This window comes from Mya arenaria, chromosome 13 (assembly GCF_026914265.1).
Source record: "Mya arenaria isolate MELC-2E11 chromosome 13, ASM2691426v1".
Taxonomy (NCBI): domain Eukaryota; kingdom Metazoa; phylum Mollusca; class Bivalvia; order Myida; family Myidae; genus Mya; species Mya arenaria.
Window position 1 is genome coordinate 61,427,751 of NC_069134.1, and position 25,298 is coordinate 61,453,048.

General features: G+C 34.5%; 1 protein-coding gene across 1 annotated transcript; it reads left to right on the forward strand.

Annotated features, from left to right (window-relative positions):
* The first annotated feature begins 11,860 nt into the window (after positions 1-11,860).
* On the forward strand, positions 11,861-15,227 carry LOC128213137 (uncharacterized). Its single transcript, XM_052918670.1, has 2 exons — positions 11,861-12,014; positions 12,225-15,227. The coding sequence occupies exon 2, from the start codon at positions 12,370-12,372 to the stop codon at positions 14,791-14,793; it is 2,424 nt and encodes an 807-aa protein (XP_052774630.1). The 5' UTR covers positions 11,861-12,014; positions 12,225-12,369; the 3' UTR covers positions 14,794-15,227.
* The last annotated feature ends 10,071 nt before the right edge of the window (positions 15,228-25,298 follow it).

The window sequence follows — 25,298 nt, forward strand, 5'->3', positions numbered from 1 at the left end:
ACAATAATACAATGGAAACTACAGGGACACGCCCAGTAGCCAAAACCATACTATAATCTTGTTTGGTGGAAGAAGGATCACAATAATACAATGGAAACTACAGGGACACGCCCAGTAGCCAAAACCTTACTATAATCTTGTTTAGTGGTAGAAGGGTCACAATAATACAATGGAAAACTTAGGGGAGAAGCTCTGTAGTCAAAACCATGCTATAATCTTTTTGAGTGGTAAAAGGATCACAATAATACAATGGAAACTACAGGGACAATCCCAGTAGCCAAAACCATACTATAATCTTGTTGAGTGGTAGAAGGATCACAATAATACAATGGAAACTACAGGGACACGCCCAGTAGCCAAAACCATACTATAATCTTGTTGAGTGGTAGAAGGATCACAATAATACAATGGAAACTACAGGGACAAACCCAGTAGCCAAAACCATACTATAATCTTGTTGAGTGGTAGAAGGATCACAATAATACAATGGAAACTACAGGGACAAGACCAGTAGCCAAAACCATACTATAATATTGTTTAGTGGTAGAAGGATCACAATAATACAATGGAAACTACAGGGACAAGCCCAGGAGCCAAAACCATACTATAATCTTGTTTGGTGGTAGAAGGATCACAATAATACAATGGAAACTACAGGGACAAGCCCAGTAGCCAAAACCATACTATAATCTTGTTTAGTGGTAGAAGGATCACAATAATACAATGGAAACTACAGGGACAAGCCCAGTAGCCAAAACCATACTATAATCTTGTTTAGTGGTAGAAGGATCACAAAAATACAATGGAAACTACAGGGACAAGCCCAGTAGCCAAAACCATACTATTATATTGTTTAGTGGTAGAAGGATCACAATAATACAATGGAAACTACAGGGACAAGCCCAGTAGCCAAAACCATACTATAATCTTGTTTGGTGGTCGAAGGGTCACAATAATACAATGGAAACTACAGGGACAAGCCCAGTAGCCAAAACCATACTATAATCTTGTTTAGTGGTAGAAGGGTAACAATAATACAATGGAAACTACACGGACAAGCCCAGTAGCCAAAACCATACAATAATCTTGTTCAGTGGTCGAAGGGTCACAATAATACAATGGAAACTACAGGGGACAAGCCCAGTAGCCAAAACCATATTAAAACATTGTTTAGTGGAGGAAGGGTCACAATAATACAATGGAAACTACAGGGACAAGACCAGCAGCAAAAACCATACTATCATCTTGTTTGGTGGTAGAAGGATCACAATAGTACAATGGAAACTACAGGGACTAGCCCAGTAACCAACACCATACTATAATCTTGTTTAGTGGTAGAAGGATCACAATAATACAATGGAAACTACAGGGACAATCCCAGTAGCAAAAACCATACTATAATCTTGTTGAGTGGTAGAAGGATCACAATAATACAATGGAAACTACAGGGACAATCCCAGGAGCCAAAACCATACTATAATCTTGTTGAGTGGTAGGAGGATCACAATAATACAATGGAGACTACAGGGACAAGCCCAGTAACCAAAACCATACTATAATCTGGTTTAGTGGTAGAAGGGTCACAATAATACAATGGAAACATCAGGGACAAGCCCAGTAGCCAAAACCATACTATAATCTTGTTTAGTGGTAGAAGGATCACAATAATACAATGGAAACTACAGGGACAAGCCAAGTAGCCAAAACCATACTATAATCTTGTTTAGTGGTAGAAGGATCACAATAATACAATGGAAACTACAGAGACAAGCCCAGTAGCCAAAACCATACTATAATCTTGTTTGGTGGTAGAAGGATTACAATAATACAATGGAAACTACAGGGACAAGCCCAGTAGCCAAAACCATACTATAATCTAATTTAGTGGTAGAAGGATCACAATAATACAATGGAAACTACAGAGACAAGCCCAGTAGCCAAAACCATACTATAATATTGTTGAGTGGTAGAAGGGTCACAATAATACAATGGAAACTACAGGGACAAGCCCAGTAGCCATAACCATACTATAATCTTGTTTGGTGGTAGAAGGATTACAATAATACAATGGAAACTACAGGGACAATCCCAGTAGCCAAAACCATACTATAATCTTGTTTAGTGGTAGAAGGGTCACAAATATTCAATGGAAACTTCAGGGACAATCCCAGTAGCCAAAACCATACTATAATCTTGTTTAGTGGTAGAAGGGTTACAATGATACAATGGAAACTACAGGGACAAGCCCAGTAGCCAAAACCATACTTTAATCTTGTTTAATGGTAGAAGGATCACAACAATACAATGGAAACTACACAGGGACAAGCCCAGTAGCCAAAACCATACTATAATCTTGTTTAGTGATAGAAGGATCACAAAAATACAATGGAAACTACAGGGACAAGCCCAGTAGCCAAAACCATACTATAATCTTGTTAAGTGGTAGAAGGGTCACAATAATACAACGGAAACTACAAGGACAAGCTCAGAAGCCAAAACCATACTATGCTCTTGTTAAGCGGTAGAAGGATCACAATTATACAATGGCAACTTCAGGGACAAGTCGATAAGCCAAAACCATTCTATAATCTTGTTTAGTGGTAGAAAGATCACAATAATACAATGTAAACTACAGGGACGAGCCCAGTAGCCAAAACCATTCTATAATCTTGTTTAGTGGTAGAAAGATCACAATAATACAATGTAAACTACAGGGACGAGCCCAGTAGCCAAAACCATTCTATAATCTTGTTTAGTGGTAGAAGGATCACAATAATACAATGGAAACTACAGGGACAAGCCCAGTAGCAAAAACCATACTTTAATCTTGTTTAATGGTAGAAGGATCACAACAATACAATGGAAACTACACAGGGACAAGCCCAGTAGCCAAAACCATACTATAATCTTGTTTAGTGATAGAAGGATCACAATAATACAATGGAAACTACAGGGACAAGCCCAGTAGCCAAAACCATACTATAATCTTGTTAAGTGGTAGAAGGGTCACAATAATACAACGGAAACTACAAGGACAAGCTCAGAAGCCAAAACCATACTATGCTCTTGTTAAGCGGTAGAAGGATCACAATTATACAATGGCAACTTCAGGGACAAGTCGATAAGCCAAAACCATTCTATAATCTTGTTTAGTGGTAGAAAGATCACAATAATACAATGTAAACTACAGGGACGAGCCCAGTAGCCAAAACCATACTATAATCTTGTTAAGTGGTAGAAGGATTACAATAATACAATGGAAACTACAGGGACAAGCCCAGTAGCCAAAACCATACTATAATAATGTTTAGTGGTTGAATGATCACAATGATACAATGGAAATTACAGGGACAAGCCCAGTAACCAACCTCAAGCACCAAACTTCACACCCGGTTTCGCATTAAATTTAGCTAATTCTAATCTATTAAGTTGGAATGATTTTTGCTAATGGGCTTGTCCCTGTAGTTTCCATTGTAAGGTCAGGCATATACAACATAAAATGCACAACGCTAAAATACTACACGCACTACACAACCATAAACATTTGGTCTTTGGCTTATGTTAGGGTAACCCCTTTTGGTGCGGTCAGTAAGAACTACACAATGTAGTTAATCGGTAAAAGAGCTTTCGAAAATCTATTAAATGTAATTCGATCTTAATATAAATGCTTGAATAAAAGCATCTTGATCTTGTCTGTGAAACTTGATCTAACTAGTCATTCGTCCAGTACTTATTTTATTTTTAAATGGCAGTATCCTTTGATATACATTTACTTTACTCATAGAACGCCTTCGCATGGTGCAAAGATTATACTGGATAAACAAGCATCTCGGACATTTGATGGGGTAGATAATTCATTTTAAAGAGGAAGTTCAACAACATGGTTTAAAGATATACTTAACACATACATGATTTAAGAGCTAAGCAATTATAATTATTTACCTCATTTGGTCAATGGTGTATTACCATGTCATTGTATTGTTAATTACACATTGTGTTATAGATATGCTTAGATATCTTGTAATTAAGTCCAAAGTGTATTTATGTAAATTGTATATAGATTTATATCATTATATTTTCAATTGTTATTTTATGATTAATTGCAATTGATTAGCATACAATTGTTCTTTTTGCGAATGTCTGCAATACTATGCATGCCTCTTTATTATAAAGATTATTAAGACTTTCCCTTTCTCTATCCAATCACATAATCCAAAAAAGTACTTACCATCTCTGTATGCATCCCTCACAAATAAAATGACATCAAAATACGGAACTGTTTCTTCTTTTTTCACGGCAAATATGAAGCACTTACATCATTTCGGAAGACAGTACAATTTTATCTAGCAGATATGCCGACAGATAAATCCAACAGATTTGTTATAAAAGTGATGACGCTTTGTGCGAGCAATAATGCAAGAATAGTTGTAGAAAATGGTTAAGTTTGAATTTTCATTAGACATATTATTAAACATATTTCGGGCTTTGCTTTAAGTGTTTTACTTATTTACGTTCGTATACCGATGGTCAGGTAAAGTATTAAATTAAGTTGTTTGTTTATTTAGTTAACCATTATTTATTGTGATTGACTTTAAACTAAAAGACATTTGACAAAAGCAAACGTTACATTTCCTTTATGTATATCTTAGTGTATTTACTTTTATGACGAATTTTAGAGAGACGTTTTCGTCGGTTCGTTTAGTCCGAAAACAAGGCGGACAGTGATTTAACATGTGTGTCTTGAACACCCTTTGGAGAAAACGGGCAAACGACGATTTAGTTATCATTATTTTGAATAAATATAGAAAGAACGCACAAAGCCATGTATTTTTTACATGAAGCAAAACTTTCGAAACCAAACCGTCGATAAAACCAAAACAAAACTAGTTTGGTATCAACAAAAACGCCTATAGTTTGATTGAAACTGCCCCTAGCAACGACTTGTGAAGCCCCATCATCGCTCCCTATCATCGGCGTTAAGGGCCTTCCATAATGCAAAAGTGGGTGGGGGAGGCCAAAAAAAATGTATAAAAATGTATCAAAAAGGTTATGTTAAGTTTTGAAGAACATTTTTTTTCAGAAGTTTTGGGGCAATAAGGAGCTGAGCTAGTTTTACAAAAAATATATCAAATTTTGGTTTTAAAAGCATTTGCGTTTTTTAGGATATGTCTGTCGACAACATAATTATTTTTGATGTCAACAATGTCTTTGTTCTTGATGATTTATTTTCAAAATAAAAAGATATTCGAAAAATAATGCAAAATAGTGGATTGATTAAATTTATTTCCTGGTTACAAAAATGCAGATATCTGTCTTAAATTACATGAAATCACCACAACGCCGCAGGACAGTGTTCATTGGGTAGTCCTGACAATTTTGACACAAAACATAGTGTTAGACATTTCCGTAAAAATGGTTATTTCCTGAAACACTGATAAAACATTATTTCATAAAAGTTGCTTAATTCCTCATTTCATTTACACATTTTGCAAAGCATGCATGTATTAAACTTGCTATGTATTAAATCTCAAAACTTAATAAAAACGATTTTTTTTAAACATTAATGTTTTGGTCCTTTAAACCAGAATTTGCGCAGTTTTAGAGGCATTAAGACGTATAGAATTATCCCGAAGAAACATACAAAAGTTTCTACACTGGGGACAACTTTCGTTTTTTCCTTGATGCTGGTTCCGATGAAGCCTACATCTTTAATTTTACTCGTAATGATAAATTTTGCGGCAAGTGTTACGTTGTTTGATGTAATGGCATGATGTTGTACTGTTATCAGCTCGTCTGTTAGCTGACTTTGTCAAGGAAAGTACTCCAACATATATTTCCCAAGTACGATATTTTTTTGTTAAATGTATGTTGTTTTGAAGCGTTGTGTCCCGGGTTTGGTGTTTGTTCAGCTTTCATCTTTTGCCTTTAAATTGGATTTTGGTCAGATGTGAGGCTTTAAGGCTTGCTACTTAGCAAAAAAATTAACAACAAACAAGTCTGATGGGTTACGGAGATTACAAGAAATAATCAATTATTTTATAATTGGCTCGTTAAGGACATGACATTTTCGGGAAACAAGATAAGCTAGATCTCCTAAACAATATTTAGAAGCATTTTTTTCGTCGGAACGGCAAAAATAAATATTATGGCGTCGCACGAATAACAAAATGCAAAACGGAAGCTATGCATTCATTGCATATGCACTCATCAAGCATATTTTCACTAAACAACAGTCAGTAATGTACGTGAGAGCTATATGTTAACAAATTACAACATGCAAAACTGAAGCTACTCATTCATGGGAAAGATGCTATCCGTTGTTGATTAGAAACAGGTACTGTTATCTATTTTGCGAGGCCATGAAAAGGTACACACGGTAGAGATAGAACCAACGACATCTCGGGTGAGAAGAGGACATCTTAACTACTTGTTGTAGATCACTCGCACCCTCTGAAAGATAATATGGCGTATGAACGCAGAATATATATCTTCGGTGCATCACATTCATGTATAAGCGCGCAATTCCTATGGCATTGCAAGTGCACAAATTACAACATTCAAAACTAAAGATAACTTATAATACACAATTCCATTCATCAGTCTTTTTAATATTCACTGAACAACAGCCATGTCGAAATCAATTTAACAAGTGACTGTTTGGTTTTGAATTAGTAGGAGTACAGCTTTTTTAATAATATTTGTTAGAAAGAATTACCAAATGTATGCTAAAAGAAGTGTGCTTTTAAACTTTCTATATGATATAGAGAATAACTATATCTATCCCCGTTTATAGGAAGTCATACTGTGTTCGTCATCCGTCCGTCCGTCCGTCATGCAGTCCGTACGTCACACTTTGTTTCCGCTAAATAACTTGAGAACGCTAAGACCAGGAACTCTAACTTTATATGCCAGCTGGTCATGACTAGTAGATGAACATATTTTAATTTGAAATCAGAGGGTCAAAAATCAAGCCCGCAGTGACCTTTAGGTGTAAAAACGGTTTCCACTGAAAATCCTTAGGGTCCAGGAACTTAATACTTAATTCGAGTTAGTCATGACTAGTCAAGGTCGCGGTGACCTTCCGGTGAAACACGATATATTAGCGATGACCAAGAGCTGGGAATTGTTTCTGCTAAATAACTTAAGAACGCTTGCACCCAGGAACTTCCTGCTTGTTAACCATGACAAGTAGATGATCACTATTTATTTTGAGATCAGTTGAATAAAGGTTTTGGTTGCGGTGACTTCGAGGTGAATAAAGTTTCTGTTCAATAACTTAAGAACTCAGGAACTTACTTGGTATGCCAGTTGGTCATGAATAATAGTTGACCCCTTTTGATTTTGTGAGCAGTATGTGAGAGTTCAAGGTTGTGGTGACCGTCAGCTGAAAAGTTGTTTTCGGTCAACTCTTGCACTCGGGAACTTTATACAATGCAAACTTTGTTTTACATTTTCCTACAACGATAAACAACAGTTGTAAGATCAAGTTCCGGTTTGAATACATATAACATATTGTTGGTACATGGTTTGAAATAGGAAGAAATAAGCAACTGCTTCAGTTTTCCACTTTAATTCCTGCCTTGGTTCGCCTCCTTGTGGTAGTCCAGGGTGTATCAATATCTGTATATTCACTATTGTCAAAAAGTGTCCACATGTCAAATTTCACATCCCTTCCACTGTTGATTCGTCACCAGTACAAAAGTACAAATCTAATCCCCATCATTGCCTATTTCTCCGCAAAACCAAACAGTAGGGGAGACTAGAGCTTTTTCAAAACAGCAATCCCTAGTAGTTACATATTTCACAAAATGAGAACCAAAAGCTATACTTTACGAGTGTTGTAGTCACAAGTGAAATATCTTCTTTGATGTTTAAGAGGGGAACTATATTGCGATATTACATTGCAACTTTTCTTGTTTTGTAGCTTTTCAGAAAAGCACAGCAAATTGTATGCAAATGCTACGTCATTTCGGAAATAATGTCGTTGAAATTGTGTGCGCTGACGTTCATTTTGGAACAGAGAACGGGCTAAAATTTCAAAACAGTTAAAACTATCAATTTGTACTATCTGAAAAACGTTTTTAAATCACCGGAAAGCATATAATACAATGGTTAAGTAAATGAATTATGAAATAACAACAGGTAGAACCCTATACATTTTGTTTAATGGTTTTGCATATTTATATTCTATACCTTCCCTTAAAACATGTATGTGACGTTATCCATTGTCCGTTTTTGTATTTTATATATGAAATAGAACCGTGTGACCTACCTTATTTGTACTTACTGTTTTACAATGGATTGAATACTTAAGGAATGAACTTTTAACGTTTTAATAATCAAATTCAAATTCAAATCGGCATTATTTATTAAATAATCGGCATTCAGTGAAGACAACGTTACACAATATTATAACCTACTTTGAGTAAGAACAGAACAATGGATAACGTTACAGACATGGGACGAAACGAATGAGTTGCAGGGGCGTAGCTAAGCGAGTTTTGATGTTACACGACATCGATAGTACACAAGAGCAGTCGTTTCATAGAATTAAAAGTTTTGTTTACACAATTTTTCAGTTATAGTTTTATTAGACAACAATATAGATATGTATGTATATAACCATATCACTTAAAAAACATCAGAAGCAATGAAACATTCACGTTTTAGCTGTACAAATGGATCTACTTTAAAATCTACTTTGAAATATAATGTTTGTATGTGGTGGCCATTTTTATTACGCGAGATTTGTTTGCTTTCGGTCCAATCAAAATGGAAATAGAATGTATGCTAAACAAATGTAACATGTAGAATAATTTTATATTATAGTTTCGGTTATAGCTATTTAAACACATATTCACAAAATAAAACTCATTGGGTCGAAACTACGTTTGGTTGAAATCTTTAACTTTTATTTGTTCGTTAGCACGTTAACAGACACTTTAAAATAATAAATATGCAAAACAGATAAACGGTTTGTATTATACCAAATGACCGAAATTTAAAAAAATGTATTGTCTACATGTATGTATCTTTTACCGTCTACTTCAGGCATGCAAATGAAATCAATTTCAGCATGAAAAGACAGGCCAAAGCATAACTCTTCAATTACTCTTCAATAACTCTTCCTTCATGTTTCTTACAAAGAATTATAATCTTAAATTTGAATTAAAAATAAAAACCTCAAAATGTGTTTTTGGTTTTCATTTAGTTTTCAGATATTCAAAAGATACTGTTTTAGCAACGAATGAATTTGTCTTGACCTTCTTTCGTTTGGTCAGTGTCCAATAAGTTGACAATGTTGCTAAAACATTCACGACCAAGACGCTGTGTTAACATGTTTTAAGTAAGTTAAACCGCTCAATGTCACCGAATAAACATCCTAGGCACGCAATAGGCACTACGTTCCTCGGACAGTCCTTTCTAACCTTATAGATATTTTCGGCATTTTACCTTTTTTTCACGGAACAAAGATTTATAAATGACCTGAATACATGAGTCAATATTTCTTCGCACTTAGAACACGCTCACCCAAACCCAACCAATCGGCATTGGCTATTGTAATGCTCAATTTTTCATATACACTTTTTTATTATTATCAGAGATTTTCTCGAGACAAGTTGAACAGACAAAAGATGAAACAGTTTTGATTGGCGAAGAAAAAAAATCGATTCTCAGGCATGTTATTTTATGAAACAGCAGAATAATTGTCAAACTTAATAATACCTATACATTTTACAGAAAAAAATAAATGTTTTAGTTGAACAAACTTTTAAACAAACTGTATATACTATTTCACACAAAATCTACATTGAGATGTAAAGATGGGAATACTGCGGTATCTAAGTACCTAACTGTTATTTTAGCTGGCTTTTCCTTTGCATTATTTAAGCCGCTAACTTTTAGTTGTTACACCATGGGTTTAGTTGCATATGCAAAGAGGTTCAATGCTATAATCTTATTATGATTAAGAAACTATTACAGACAGTTCGCAATCATCAATTTTATTGATATTTTTATATGTTAGAACAAATGCATAATTTCAGAAATAAATCATGATTTATGGCTTGACCTTTAATGAAAACAATACAATTGAATACAATGCAATGCAAACATCTTTATAACACTTAAGTCATACATACATGACAACATGAGGACAGATAAGATGAGTCAACAGTGTCAAGTGCTTTATAATACTAATACGTAGAAGGATGACTTAGTCTCCAGTGGCGGAAATAAATTGGCTGTGTATTTTTTTTTATAGTCATGTATGTATGTCTCTTATCATGGAGTGAGATAGTTATTTTAAATATCTTTACAGAATAAAAAGGGGTATACACTGGAGAGCCAAACTATAAGTTGTGCCTTGTACAAGCATAACGTATAAATAAGTTACAAACGGTGTGAGGGAACTCAATATAATTGCTCTTTTTAAGCAATATAAGATAAATTTACACTGGTTGACTGACGTAACGTATTAAATGTTTCACAAATCAGTTGTTATTCGTGTCGTCTGTATGAAAACAAATCATGAGGTAAATATGTACTGTAAACAACGTGCCAGTTGTAAAATGATTACATTGATCGTGGTGAATACGTATAAAGTATTATGACACAAGTGTACTGATCAAAACCCTTACAAAATTTATATGAAAAACTACAGAAACAAGCTCAGTAGCCAAAAGTTTAAACATAAACCCCGTTTAATGGCTCAGGGTAAACGCCAAAGACAAAGAACACAAAAACAAAAATTCACAAACAAGAAAAATGGAACAACAGCACAAAACTCCACAAACAGCACAGTGCATACATATGTATATATAAAAAACTAGGTATGTTTATCAAGATTGGGTACCACCTTGGAACGGTCAGTAAAATGTAAATTTACTGAGGGTTTAAACCAGTTCACGAGCACAACCTCACTCTTATCAAAACAATCGTGAAATATTTAAAAGTAAAATCGTAAAAGGTAAATCTTATCAAAGTATGCGTTAACCTGAGGAAACTTAATAATAAAACAAATAATAATAAACTATTAGGTAAATCCCAAGTACTTCAATGATTAGGGGTCCCAACTCTATCTAAGCACTTACTTTACCCCTTACTAAAGCTCTTTAAGCAGACACTAACTTTTGTAACTGATCCAATGGCGTTATTCAAATATCCTTTAACTTTTCCCGCAACGTAACATATCAAATTAAAAGCGCATTTACATTTAAGGCAATACCAGATCTTTTTTTTTCCTTTAACTTTAGTCCAAACCGGAATTCTAAAAAAAATAATGAAATAAAATCATACAAAAAAATGAACTTTTTAGTACCATTTAATTTTGAAAAACAACAACATGGTCTTTTCAAACAGCAGAGATGTTTAAAAATGTTTATACTTTTTATGTTGATCTCAATAATTATTAATTGAAAATAACATGGTGTACGCTGTAAAATTATATCATTATACATATTGCAAAGTAATGTTCAAAGTATTTTTGCAACCACAAGTTAAAAAACAAGTCCGTTCCTGGACCGTAAACTGAATTCCGATATGGAATGGCCTAATGCAAGAAATGGCAAGTAGGTCAAAATCCTTGCTTTGCAATGTGTACGGCAAACTTCTTTTTATCTAACCATAAAATATTTGTGCTATAGCCAAACAGAAATATGCTTTGTTGGCGGTATGCTAAGATATATGATATCTACTTCTATTTAATTGTTAAGTCTCTCCTATACAAATAATAAGACAATTGAAATATCTTCCTCAAATTAGTCATAACATTTTTTTTCTCTTGACAATGTGAAGTATACTCCTTTCAAAACGCTTCACTTGTTTAAGGTTTCTTGATAAGATTCATGCCACTGAATGTACTTTAAATTTAAACTTCCTCCTCAAGATAATTGTCAATTGTAACTTGTAGAGGAAATTATATCACAGTGTACAACGGAACTTAAATGATGATTTCCGATAAATTTGACGCCTATGCTCGAAGACCAGTCCGGTCAAAACGGTTGGAGTTTATGGTAATGTGTTTGTGTCACTATTTTCATCTCTAATAAAAGAAAAAAACAACATAATTTTGGTCATTCTGTGGTAATTGCATGTCATTGTTCATTGCTACCAAAGAATATGTACATCGATGAGATTTAAGAGCAATCAATTAATGATATGTCCTATTTGCAGATGCCTCAAGTAAATTTCTAAACCCTAATAACGCATTTTTTCTTTTCTAGCTTACCCAAAGAGCGAAAAAGCATAGCACGAAGCGAAGAAGAAGGAAATGGTATAAAGTGCGTACCTAAGACGATACGACGAGAGACGTTAAAGTAGATACAATCGAGAATTAATAGTCTTCCTGAACAACCACAGGTATTAGCCATGACAAAGGAAATATTTCTTCTCTATTTGTTTTACTTGGTCGTATTCGCCAAGGCATCTGTTGAAGTTGAAAGTGCGTATGTTCCAGAAATGAATAACCAAAACGATGATAAAAATATCTCTTTACCTGAATGCACATTCAATGTCACCAACTCTAGTATAGAGTACTTCAGGTCTAAGTTAGCAGTGTTCGAATCAGAGTTCATAAGATTTCGGATTCGCTTGATGAATTCTACAGTCGTGACCAAAATTTTACCAGGCGTATTTAAGCCTGACCTGTGGGTGTGGACATATCGCCCTCCGCATGGAAACTATTCTTACCTCAGCTGGAACTTACAGTATGGATTACTTAGCTTTTCCATTCTTGAAACTCAACTATACGTAATACGTCACATTGATCTCTTGACGACCCAGAGCGAATGCTTGGTCACATTCGGGGAAACAGAAACAACAAGCAGTATTTCACATTCTCTGATGAAGATGGTTGAAGTTTCCGAACATAACGTTCCGAAGTATCAACACAATTACATGTGCTACCTATCGGAGGTTCCTGGTATCAAGAATAGTTTCGCCTACAAAGCCGGGCTTTACCTAAGTTTTCCGGTCACATTCATCAATTACAAATGCTGCACATACGGGTACTCATTTCAAAAGGTGCAATTTGTTAAGTCCAACTGCAATATGTTTTTTGAGAAGTGGCAACTGCTAACGTATGGACCATATTTTCTTGGCGTAACTCTACTGTTGATTTTTCCCATTTTGCTATTTGCGATGTGTGCATGCATTTCTAAATGCGATCAAATCCTTCCAATGAATGTCGAAATGGGGCAGTTTATATTAAGAGATACAATCGAGCAAAACTGGGTTTATCTTGATGGAAACTCACCTGTAACAGTACTTCATGTTTTGTCACAGCCCCTTAATTGCTTTAGGCGTAAACATCCCATCCTTGATTCACGTCTCAGACGTTTAATTTGCGTATGTTTCGCACCTATGTTTATCTATTTACAATTGTACATGTTTAAAGATGGTTATGTTTTTTCATATCATGAACCCGTTACAAGGATTTCCGTCAGAGATCTGGTCAAGTTTGGCAAACCTGTAGGGTTTCTTGCGCTATATGGCGATATGTCAGACATGAATAAAGCATTTGTCCCTATTCTTGGTGGTCCATTTGGTGTCATAATACTGTACTTTTCACTAGCCCTGATTTTGATAGTTTGTCCTAAAAGTTTAAAGAAGATCGTAAATAATGGTTTGCCGCGACAAAGCGATGTTTCACCCTTGTTTCACGGCCTTGAGGAGATACCAATGTCAGAAGCGTGTTATTGTGCCAAGGAAAAAGTGTATGAAAGAGCATCAGAAATTTGCAAGCAAAGAGTTTACTTACTTTTTTCTACTGATCAATGGAGGAAGGTATTCAGCATCCAAAGAAAGAGATTTGAGAGCCACCCCATTTGCCGAGGTTTGATGAGAACGATAATGGAGACACTGACGTTCCCATTTAAAGCAATGTTATGTGTGTTTGAGGTATTCATCTATATTCTATTCTTTCTGTTTCCGGTATTTACTTTCAGCGTAATAATTCTCAAAGGTGCAGTTGTTTCAATAATGGATACTAGAAATTCATTCAAAAGACGTGGCAGTATAGTCAGTAACAATGTAATTTGGTTTTTCATTACCGTCTTTATTTTAGGGGCCGTCTTTGTATTTGGTTATTGCGTCTGTCTAGTGTTTCTTGAAAGCTTCATCTACCTAGCCCAGATGGCTATATACTGTTTTGTTGCCCTAATTTTGTTTCCTACCATAGCATTTGGCTATCTGTTTTTCTTTGTGACCCTAATGTATTACTTGGCACATTTAGTTGGAGACTTTGGAGATGGGTATTCGCGACTGTTACAGATCGTCGTGAATAAATCTATAGTATTGGAACAAGCTGTAAATGTCGTGATTTACAATGATAAGACATTGGAGATTATAAATGTCAATCAACACTTCGAAACTGTAAAACTGAACGGAGAAGAAATAGCTATTCCAATAGAAACACAGATCAACATCCAGTCAAGGGTTAGTCATGTACAAATGGTGATGCACAAACATTTTGCACCCGGAATTCCACGGGAACTGTTCGACAAAATTGTTAAGGAAAAACGACCAGTAAATGCGCAGATAGTGCACTTACTTGTTCACCTCACTATCATAATGTCTCTAATAACAGTAACATTGACTTTAGTATCTAAGTTCAACTCGGCGTTTAATACTAATGAATCTGAAGTGTTGCACATTGTATTCACTGTCATTGTTGGATTCATACCCAAACTGGTAGAAATGTTTCTTAAAGGAGGGAGTGACGCTGGAAGAAAGGAGATCGAGGAAAAAGAGATAGGAGAAATCGTTGAAAAGTTCTGGACAACTAGGGATTGAACCTAAAGATAATCCCGGTTTCTGAGAATTTGTATCCCGACTATTTAACAATTACTTAGTGTTGAAATTGACATGAATATTTGATTTGATGCTTATGTAGGTATGCTGAATTTGTTGAATGTGCTGTCTTAGGTATGCATAATTACTCGGCGACGTTATGGAACTTAAGCTAATTGATACTGTTGGAAGCTTAATGATGTAGCCCTAATATACCTTATCTTTGAATTTGTTGTGATAAAGACGTCAGATGTTTTCGGTCAAAACTGTTGTGGAAGTTGGTGTCGTTTTATGATGTGCGTCTTGTATATTTGATGTTTTCTTATTTAAAAAAATACTTCAGTTTGGTAAGATTAAAATGTTTCGAAAAATTGTAGCCTGTAGTTTTTTTCGAAGTATTGCGTTGTCTTAAGTATTAATATAAATTGTGGTTTGTGCTTCTTTTGTTTGGTTGTTCTTTTTATTTAATATAACGAACGTTTACCAGTAGGTTTATTGCTACTATTATCGCCATAAAGGTTGAAGTAATGCGCCGCTTAGATATCACTAGCATAATTCGTCGGTCAGAGATTTAATACTAAAGGAATGTCTCTTTTGGTGAACACTTGTGCTATGGGATAGTTGCAGATTTGTCTGCTTTCAATTATATTGTTATACGGCTGATTGTTTAAGCAAAGTTTCTGTTAACAATCTGCTACTTATGTTCACGTATACAACATTGTTTATAATAATTATATGACCCATGCTTTTACTTAAGAATGATTTCATACGGATGAAGAAACTTGAAAACTGTACAATTATTGATAAAATATGGTTTGGCCATTAATGTACTGATGCACAAAGGTTTTATTTAGAGATACATCGGCTATTTGAAAATGACAAAACTGACGTAAACAGGTTTTTTATGTGACCGAAAAATACTTAAAAGACTATTGCTCGAAGAAAGAAACAGGAAGTTTATAGAAAAAGAATCATAGATATTGAAAAATCTTGAGTAAAAGTTGACCTAGTTTAGGAAATATTATAAGTTTTATCGTCCCATAATCAAATGAAAGACCACTTGATAGAAAACAAAGATATTGTCTTTGCTCCAATAACATTGAAGTGGAAGAAGAATGTCACCATGCTAGTGTTTGTCTGTCTATTTAATTGAAGGCAAAATGTAAAGACATTATGTTACGTAAGTACATCAGCTGTGTTTAAATATCTACATTTCTTACAAACAGATAATATGACCGTATAAAGCAAAGCCTGTTAAAATTTCCGTTAAAAATATGTGAGAACGTAATTTGGTTGAAATTGTCAATCCTCTGGCCCCAATTTCTTCAAACTTCTTAAGTCCCTTATAACAGGATTAAGCTAAACCCACTATTTTCATTTTTCAATATTTTGCTTTTTATATACTCCTTTACAAGTTTTATTCCTTTAAATTTGAATTATCGTTACATTTATCACAATAAACTATTTCTCATTTAACAAAATTCACTATAAGTATGTATTTTGGCTGTTTGAAATAAGCAACTTAAGCCTGTTCAGCTTAAGAAGTTTCGAGATATTGGGGCCAGGTTTAAATATAAATATTACAAAAATAGTATAAACGTTTTAGTATCGCATGTCATTGTAATATTTTTGTATATGTACTCTTGTAGAATTGTGTTTGTTTGTTACTATACATATACACGTTGACGTAATTTATTGTAAACAAATGTGTTGTAGACGATGTACATTGTAAAAGGCTGAAATAAATCTGTCTATGTTTCTTACCATAAAAAACCGTGAACATCTCGGAAATTTATATGATTTCCACGCGTCGTTTAATCCTGATGATATAAACAGAATTGCCTGGTTAATTATTTTTAGTTTGCGATAGATATCAATAGGAACAAGTTCATGAGCGATGTCTTAACAAGCACACTGCTTCAAGGCACAAGGCTAAAGCCTAACAGACACTTAACTAGAGACACACGTCGTACACAACACATACAGAGCATGTAGGCAAGATATATCAATACATGCTGTGGTCACTGCGTTGAAACAGAAGTAGGGTATTACAATTTTATCCTCATACCATCACACGTCATCTACGTTTCGCATAATAATAAAACTAAAGAGCTCTTGTCAAACATGCTACAATCCGTTCCGTTCACATATTGCGAGACGGCTGTCATTGTTCTGGGTTTCTAAATGACATTTACATGTTATGGGATATCTTTCGTTGACAAGTATGTATCATTAGTTTAAGTATTTTTGGATTGCAAGCACATATCGTCTAGATAAGAACATCTAATTCCTCTTTTAAATAATTATTTAAAATAAGTTCTTTATCAGTACAAGAAAGCCACCATTTCCCATCAGCGGTCACAACCAATGGATAAATGTCATAGTATATGTTAGAGTCTATTTAGTAATTTCGTTTTGAATAAGTAACCTAAGGAAGTGGAGCGCAGGGAAAGTTCTAACCGACTTAGTGTTAGCCCCTCCCAAATTGCATCAGCCTAAAGATTAAACCGTGCTCCTGTCAAAAAGACTTGTCAATCAATTCAATATATTGTGACGTCATTAAAATAAGCGTTGACACTGAAATTGCGCCTTTGCATATGCTAACAGTAGTTTTGGCTATATTCGCATGCGCTGTTATAGCAATTTACTTAATCCTGAAGAGTCGTCGAGAAATAAGTAACGATTGTTCACACATAAGAAACGAAACATTTTAAAAATTTAGCCCCCCTGATTGGCTGACGATGTACAGCAAACACTAAGGGTGCATAAGGTTATCAAAGTTTATTTACCGCGTTTTTTTTTATTTTATCATAACCAGAAATGTATATCAAAGCAGGTGTGAAGGCTTTTATGAGCCGCATCGAGCGATGGTAGCTGTTTAGTCTTTTAGCAACGGGCAACTGTGTTTTTCTACGTTTTTAACTGACCTAGGTTTAACTGTTAATCAATCAACGGCCAATAAAAAAGACATAATAAAAGCGTGTAGTTTATTAACACGTAAATGTGAAATTAAAAAGCATTTACAGGTTGAAAGCAATTCCCAAGAGCAAATTTAAATCATATCAAATAACTACTTTTTTCTGTCAATTCACAATGGAAGAAAAAGTCCCAGACAAGTGCATTTGAAACGTATGTATGTAATTTTGTGAAACACATGATGTCATCATTGACGGGAGAAACAGGCACCCCATTCAGCACTGGGGTAGATAAGTCGTTTTAAGAGACATATTTTAAAGATTCACTCTTACTTTCAATTAAGCAGCCCCACAATTAATACAATTGTTTTTCATTACCGAAAATGAATTAATATCAAAAACAATGATTTGTATGAAGGATACCGAGTTTAATTTGAAAGAAATATACTGATTACACGGTATTTCTACCTTATGAGACGGTCGTTGAAAATCATAAATCTTTTAGGAACCACAAGTTATTTAATATGTACGCGTTTTCAGCTATTAAATACACGGTTACAGTCTTATTATCATTAATATTTCCATAAATGCTTTTTAGTATGTAGGTAAAGGTTTTCACTCAAAAAAAAATTGTTGTTGAATATGAATAACAGTATCATTTTAAAGATATACAAAAGATGTATGCGTTTGTAAAGCTAAACAATCACAATTGTTCACCTGATGTAACCATGAACGCATTTCATCCAGTCACGAATGGTGTATTTCTACATCATTGAAATTGTACTCTGAACGCATTCATAGTGCGATAGGTTTCTTAATGCTGGCTCCGATAAGATTTTTAATGTGTTTTATTTTGCACAAGATGATAAATGTTGCGGCAAGTCAAATATTGTACTGTTGTTATGTTGTCACCGTTAACCAGTATAAACTCCCAGTTTTCACAGACTGTGTCACAGAAAATACCAAAGCATTAGTCAAATACGATAATTTAACATTTGTATAGTTTGCTTTGTCTTGTGTCCTTGTGTCTCTTGTTTGGTGTTTGCTAAGCTTTTCATCATTTTGCCTTTAAATTATTCAGGTTAGGGCTATTAGGCTTGCCACTGAGCAAACAAAGTCAACAACAAACAAGTCTGATGGATTACGGAGATTCCAAGACATAATCAATTATTTCATAATGGACTCATTAAGGACATGTTATTTTTGGGAAACAAGATAAGCTAGATGTCCAAAACAATATCCAAAGATGTGCTATCCAATTCTTTGGAATGACAAGTAGAACTATTTATGACATCGTTAAAGCACAAATAAAACATTTAAGACAAAAGTTATGCATTCATTGAATCTGCATTCATCAAACGAATCTTCATTGAATCAAAACCATAAGATAGCAATATTTATACATATAACGACGTGCAAAACTAAAGCTTTTATGGTAAATGCACGCTTCAAACATATTTTCACTAAACCATAGTCATGTCTCCGAGAACGATATGTATACAAACACAACATGAAAACTGAAGCTTGGTACTCATGCGAAAGATAGTATGGATCATTCTAAAACAATCTTAGCTCGATTTTGACGAAAGCTGACAGCTTATAGAATCTCACGCGAGTCCATTGTAGATTAGAAACCAGTACTGGTATCCAATTTGAGAGGCCATTAAGAGGTACCCATGGTTGATATCAATCCCACGACAACTGGGGTGAGAGGCGGACTTCTATACTATAAGATCACTCGCACCCACCGAAAAGACAATACGGCATATGAACGCAGTATATATATCTTTGGTGGACCACATTTATATCTAGATGAGTAAAGTATGACGTAGCTAGAGCAAAAACTACAATATGGAAACCAATGCTACTTCAAAAATGTATCATCATTTTGTTAACCTTCACTTCTTTTCAAATACAGCGTTACATAGCAATACATATGATAAATACAATACTGGTCAGGTCGTCTAATTGCTTTTGACAGTATTTTAGATTTAAACACATGTTAACCTTTGCGCTTACATACTGAGTTGATTTAATTATATTTTTCAACTTTGCTAAGCCTAGGAAATATTTCTTTTTTCATTTTGCTCAATGAAATCAACCTTAAAGGGACTGTACACCAGATTGGGACCAAAAAAAGTTTTTTCTGTAACGATTCTCAGGACGATTATCTAATAGAATGTGTTACGCTTTGATATCATAATTGTAAAAAAATACCAAAATGTAAAAATAATAAGCGTCGTATCCACTAAGCTACGACGTCTTACTCTAATTGGTTGACATAATTAATCTATTCACCTACCTCGGTAATATCACGTGATAATACCGACTAGCCAAGCACGCATAAGGAATGAATTCTACATTGTAGACATACCCAGTAAGCTTTTTTAATGGAAAAATACGAAATAACTGCTGAACCTAGATACATTGTAAACTATGTGGTACTTAAGTTAGTAAGTTTCAATGCATTGTACACATCGATGCCAAGTTTATGTCAGTTTTCAACAATTTTCTTCTTTTTTTCGCTATTTTATCATACGGAGTACAGCCCCTTTAAGCGAGTTTGTGCTCGAAAGTTCTAATTTGATATACATCTTTTATCTCTGTTTCCACGCTTTGAATAGGTCTTCTTGTTTGTGAGTTTTTGTTTTTGTATTCTATGTCTTTGGCGTTTACCCAGTGCCATTAAACCGGGTTTATGTTTAAACCTTTTGCTACTGAGCTTGTTTCTGTGTTTTTCACATAAGTATCAATAGACTTTCGCCTTGATCTTAATCAAAAGTTTTTTGAAATTGTTAAATTTTGTTTCTATGTGGTATCTAAATCGATAGAAGCATTGCTTTCATAATCCTCATTTTGTTTGTCTAGTTATGTTTCATTGAATGATTTACTTATAACATTTTCAATATTTGTTATTACTTTTGCATTTTCAGAAAGAGAACTGTAAGTAATCTGGTCCATTTTTTTAACTGGGCTTTAAGTTTAAGAGAAATTGCAATGTGGTATGTTTATTGAGTAATTGCTGGCCTAATATCTGTCGAATACATCTGTTTTTACAGCATAAGTTTTTTCCTAAAAGCAAGAAAAATGTTCTACTTTTATCCGATTATTTTATTGTCTTGATTTGAATTGTTAATTATTAATTTTAATGTTTCCAATTATCAAATAAGTCCTATCATGACATTATTGTCTCTATTATTTTACCGGACATTGTTCGCGTTCATAGTTGGTTAAGCTCGATCTCTTTCTATCATCGTTATGGTCACAATCAATCAAGTTTATGCCTTTGCCTCTTTCGGTTATTATATTTATTTCCATGTTTAGGAGATGTTATAGCCAAGAAGGCACGGAACTTGTTTAATAAGATTTGGGCATAGGATTGGTTGGCTCTAAATGGGCTTTATGGTTGCCAAATATGGGCTTTATAACACAAAGTAGAATGAAAAAAAATATTGAACACAAAGTGGACATGAGAAGAGGTCGCGTTTGAAGACTGTCTGGGCGGTTAAGTTTATTTACAGCCAAAATGTGGCTGAATGAGGGTTGTTTTGGTTTTCGTACAGACCGTCTTTGGTTTGTTTGATAATGAATGGGCCTGACTATAATAGGGATGGTTGAGCTCTTTTGGACCCCCCCCCCCCCCCTATGTAGTAAGAAAGTTACAAAACGAGCTTGATTGCAACCGTGCAGAAGGCTGATGAGGACCTTTTGTGTCATGTAGACAATGTGGAATATGCTGTGCGCTTGGAACGGCAAAAAAATAAGACCTGTGTGTTTCAAGGCACTCATTGGTTTTTTTTTAAACACTTGCTAGCTAAACACTGATTAGGCCTAAAAAATTGTTGGTTGCTTGGTACTGAAATATCAGCACTGGTTTGTAAAGCAGAGGATGGCTTTGAAAAGTGATAGCTCAGGTTTGATGTGCTTACATGGATAACAAGAATATATGTTATGTAGATTGTTTAGCCTACATGGGCTTGATGAGAGGCATTTTGTGATAAAGTTGACATGGGAAATATATGAACTATGGTCAAAATTGATTTTGGTAATGTTTTGACTTTTTCAAATAAAAACGACACGAAGAAATAACACAGTCTATATCATACATATTTGCAATTTGTCTAATGAATCTGATCTTTAAAATATCTCACATGTATTCATAAGGATATATAGATTTTACAATAGATCAGTACTTATATTAAAGTCTCTAAAAAAACAACCATTTGTGGTGACCGCCTCGGGTATGGAGAAGACAAATTACTTTCTTGCAATCCATACTGTAAGAAAACACAATTTAAGTAACAATTTCAAAACGGACAAATATATACAACCTTCTCAGCTGTTTGCGTTTTAGTTACCCTGAATATATCAGATAAGTATAGAAACATAATTCACGGTATGAAATAGACACATGCCTTGCTTGAAGATATAGTTTTGAGCGTTACACTAGCATAATTTGCAATATGATTTGTACAGCAATACCAATCTTGCGACCACCTTAATTGGCCAGCTCTAATGATATGAAATCCTGGCGGTTTCAATGAAATATAATAACTATACCTTAAACTTTTGTTTAAAATGAGGGGACGTATAATTTACAATCCTGCCACCACTATTAGATACGTACAGGTCTTAAATAAAATTGAAATTGAAAAAAGTATACAGGAAAAACATTCTTTGGCATATTTTTTCATGTATTGACCTTTAATTGACCATGACCTTGAAGTGGCTGAAATGAGGATGAACTTCACATGAGAGAGTTCAGAGAAGTATGTCAATATAAAGCATATGATGAAATAGATGCATGTCATGCATTTGGATAAACTTGCCAGTTTAACACTTGCACATATTACCATTTGACTGTAACAGCAAAAGCAACGTTGCAAACATCTTTGGCATGCTTGTTATAGTATGAAACCTTGGTGTTTTCAAAAAATATAAAAGGTTTACCCTCAAATACTGTTTGAAATAAGGGACATACAATTAAAATTTCTGTTACTACTTTTTGACACAACTAAACATAGAAATTAAAAAGAAGAAAATGAAACATTAAAAAAATATTTAAGATTATGTTATACTTTGACCTTGAAATGGCCCTGACATGTACAAAAGTGCTTAATGTTTTATCTCAATTTAAAGTATATTGGACAAGCAATATTCATGTGAATATTTATTCTTAGTTATATCTTAGTGATATAATGACATATATAATTTCAACCTTGAAACCCAGACTATCTCCTTCCAATGAATGGGTTAAAAAACGCCTCATTTGTTTTAAGTATCTAAATGTCATTTGAAAGAATGATTGCAGTTTGCATTAATTCCTCCTTTCCGTTCACAGTTCAAGAGTATTGTCAATTGTAAACGTGTCCAGTGTACATGGGAACTGCGAAGACGTATTTCTTTTCGAATAATAGCTTTAAACGATATGAGATCAGTCCGGTACGAACAGTAGGAATTATGGTAATGTATTTAAGTTACTAATTTAATTGCTTATAAGAAAAGTGAGTTATAGTTTGAGTAATTGTATATCAATGGTCATTGCTAATTAAAACTATACACTCATGAAGTGATATAACCTATTCACCGTTTCAAGTTCATTTCTGAAACTAAATGATGCAACTTTCTTTCTAGCTTACCAATAGGACGAGCAAACATGGAATGTAATTATGAAGAAGTTTAAAATGAAAAGAAGAAGGAAAGCATGAAAACGTATTTCTAAACATTACCAAAAGCCACAAAGAAGGCGAGCCTGCATTTCTACAGCATTACGAAAAGCGAAAGAGAACGAAAGCCTGTAACGTATTTCTGCAGCCTTACCAATACCGAACGAGAAGAACAGCCTGAAAATATATCTGAAGCATTACTAAAAGCGACAAAAAAGGAAAGCCTGAATTTCTGCAGCACAACCATACGCATAGAAGAACGAAAGTCTTAAACATATTTCTGCAGCATTAACGGGTATATTGTGCGTAGCTACGGAAGGAAAAGCTTAAGAAAATAAAATAAAAAAAGAACATTATACTTCTTTTACAAGCGCATGTTTAAGCCATGTCAAAGGAAATATTTATTCTCAATATCTTATACTTGGTCATATTTGCCAAGACATCTGTTAAAGTAAAAAGTGTGGATGTTTCAGAAAGTGATAACAAAAACGATTTACAAAATAGCTCCGTACCTGAATGCATATTCAATGTAACCAAAGTGGCTACACGGTACTTAAGGTCTAAGTTAGAAGTCTTCGAATCAGAGTTTATAAGATTTCGGATTCGCTTGAAAAATGCAACAGTCGTGAAAAGCACTTTGCCTGGCGTTTTTCAGCCTGACCTGTGGGTGTGGACCTATTGACCTCCTCATGGCAATTATTCTTACCTCAGCTGGAACTTACAGTATGGAATTCTGAGTTTTTCCATTCTTGAAACTAAACTTTACGTAATACATTATATTGATCTTGTGACAGCCCAAAACGAATGCTCTGTCACATTCGGGAGTACAGCAACAACAAGTATTTCACATTCTCTAATGGAGATGGTTCACGTTTTTGAACATGATGTTCCAAAGTATAAACACAATTATATGTGCTATCTATCAGAGGTTCCTGGTATCAAGAGTAGTTTCGCCTACAAAGCCGGGCTTTACCTTAGTTTTCCGGTCACATTTATCAATTACAAATGCTGCACATTCGGGTACTCATTTTATAAAGAGAAATTTGTTGAGTACAAATGCAATACGTTTTATGAGAAGTGGCAACTGTTAACGCATGGCCCATTTTTTCTTGGAGTAATTTTACTGTTGATTTTTCCAATTTTTCTGCTTGCGATTTGTGCATGCATTTCTAAAGGCGATCAATTAATTCCGAGGCATGTCGAAATGGAGCCACTTCTATCAACAGACACATTCGAGCATGATATATGGGTTTACCTTGATGGAAACTCGCCTGTTACCGTCTTAAACGTATTGTCACAGCCACTTGATTGCTTAAGGTGCAATCATCCCATCTTAGTTTCACGTCTCCGACGTTTGATTTGCGTATGTATTGCACCTATGCTTATACATTTACAGTTGTATATGTTCAAAGATGGTTATGTTTATTCATATAATGAACCCATAACGAGCATTTCTGTCAGAGATCTGGTCACGTTTGGTCAACCTGTAGGGTTTCTAGCTCTGTATGGCGATATTTCAGATATGAGTAAAACATTTGTACGTATTTTAAGTGGTCCAATTGGTATCGTAATATTGTACTTTTCACAAGCCCTGGTGTTGATAGTGTATCCGAAAAGTTTAAAGAAAATCGTTCATAGCGGCTTGCCGCGAAATAGTGATGTTTCACCCTTGTTTCACGGCCTGGATGATATATCTAGGTAGGAAGTGTGTTATCGTGCCTTGGACCAAGGTTATGAAAGAGCATTAGAAATATGAAAACAAAGGATTTACTTACTATTTTCACCTTATCAATGTAGAAAGGTCTTCAGAATTCAAAGAAAGAGATTTGACAGCGACCCAGTTCGTCCAAGTTTGATGACTATGATGACAGAGCTACTTATGTTTCCATTAAAAGCCTTTGTTGTGTGACTGAAATGTTCATTTATG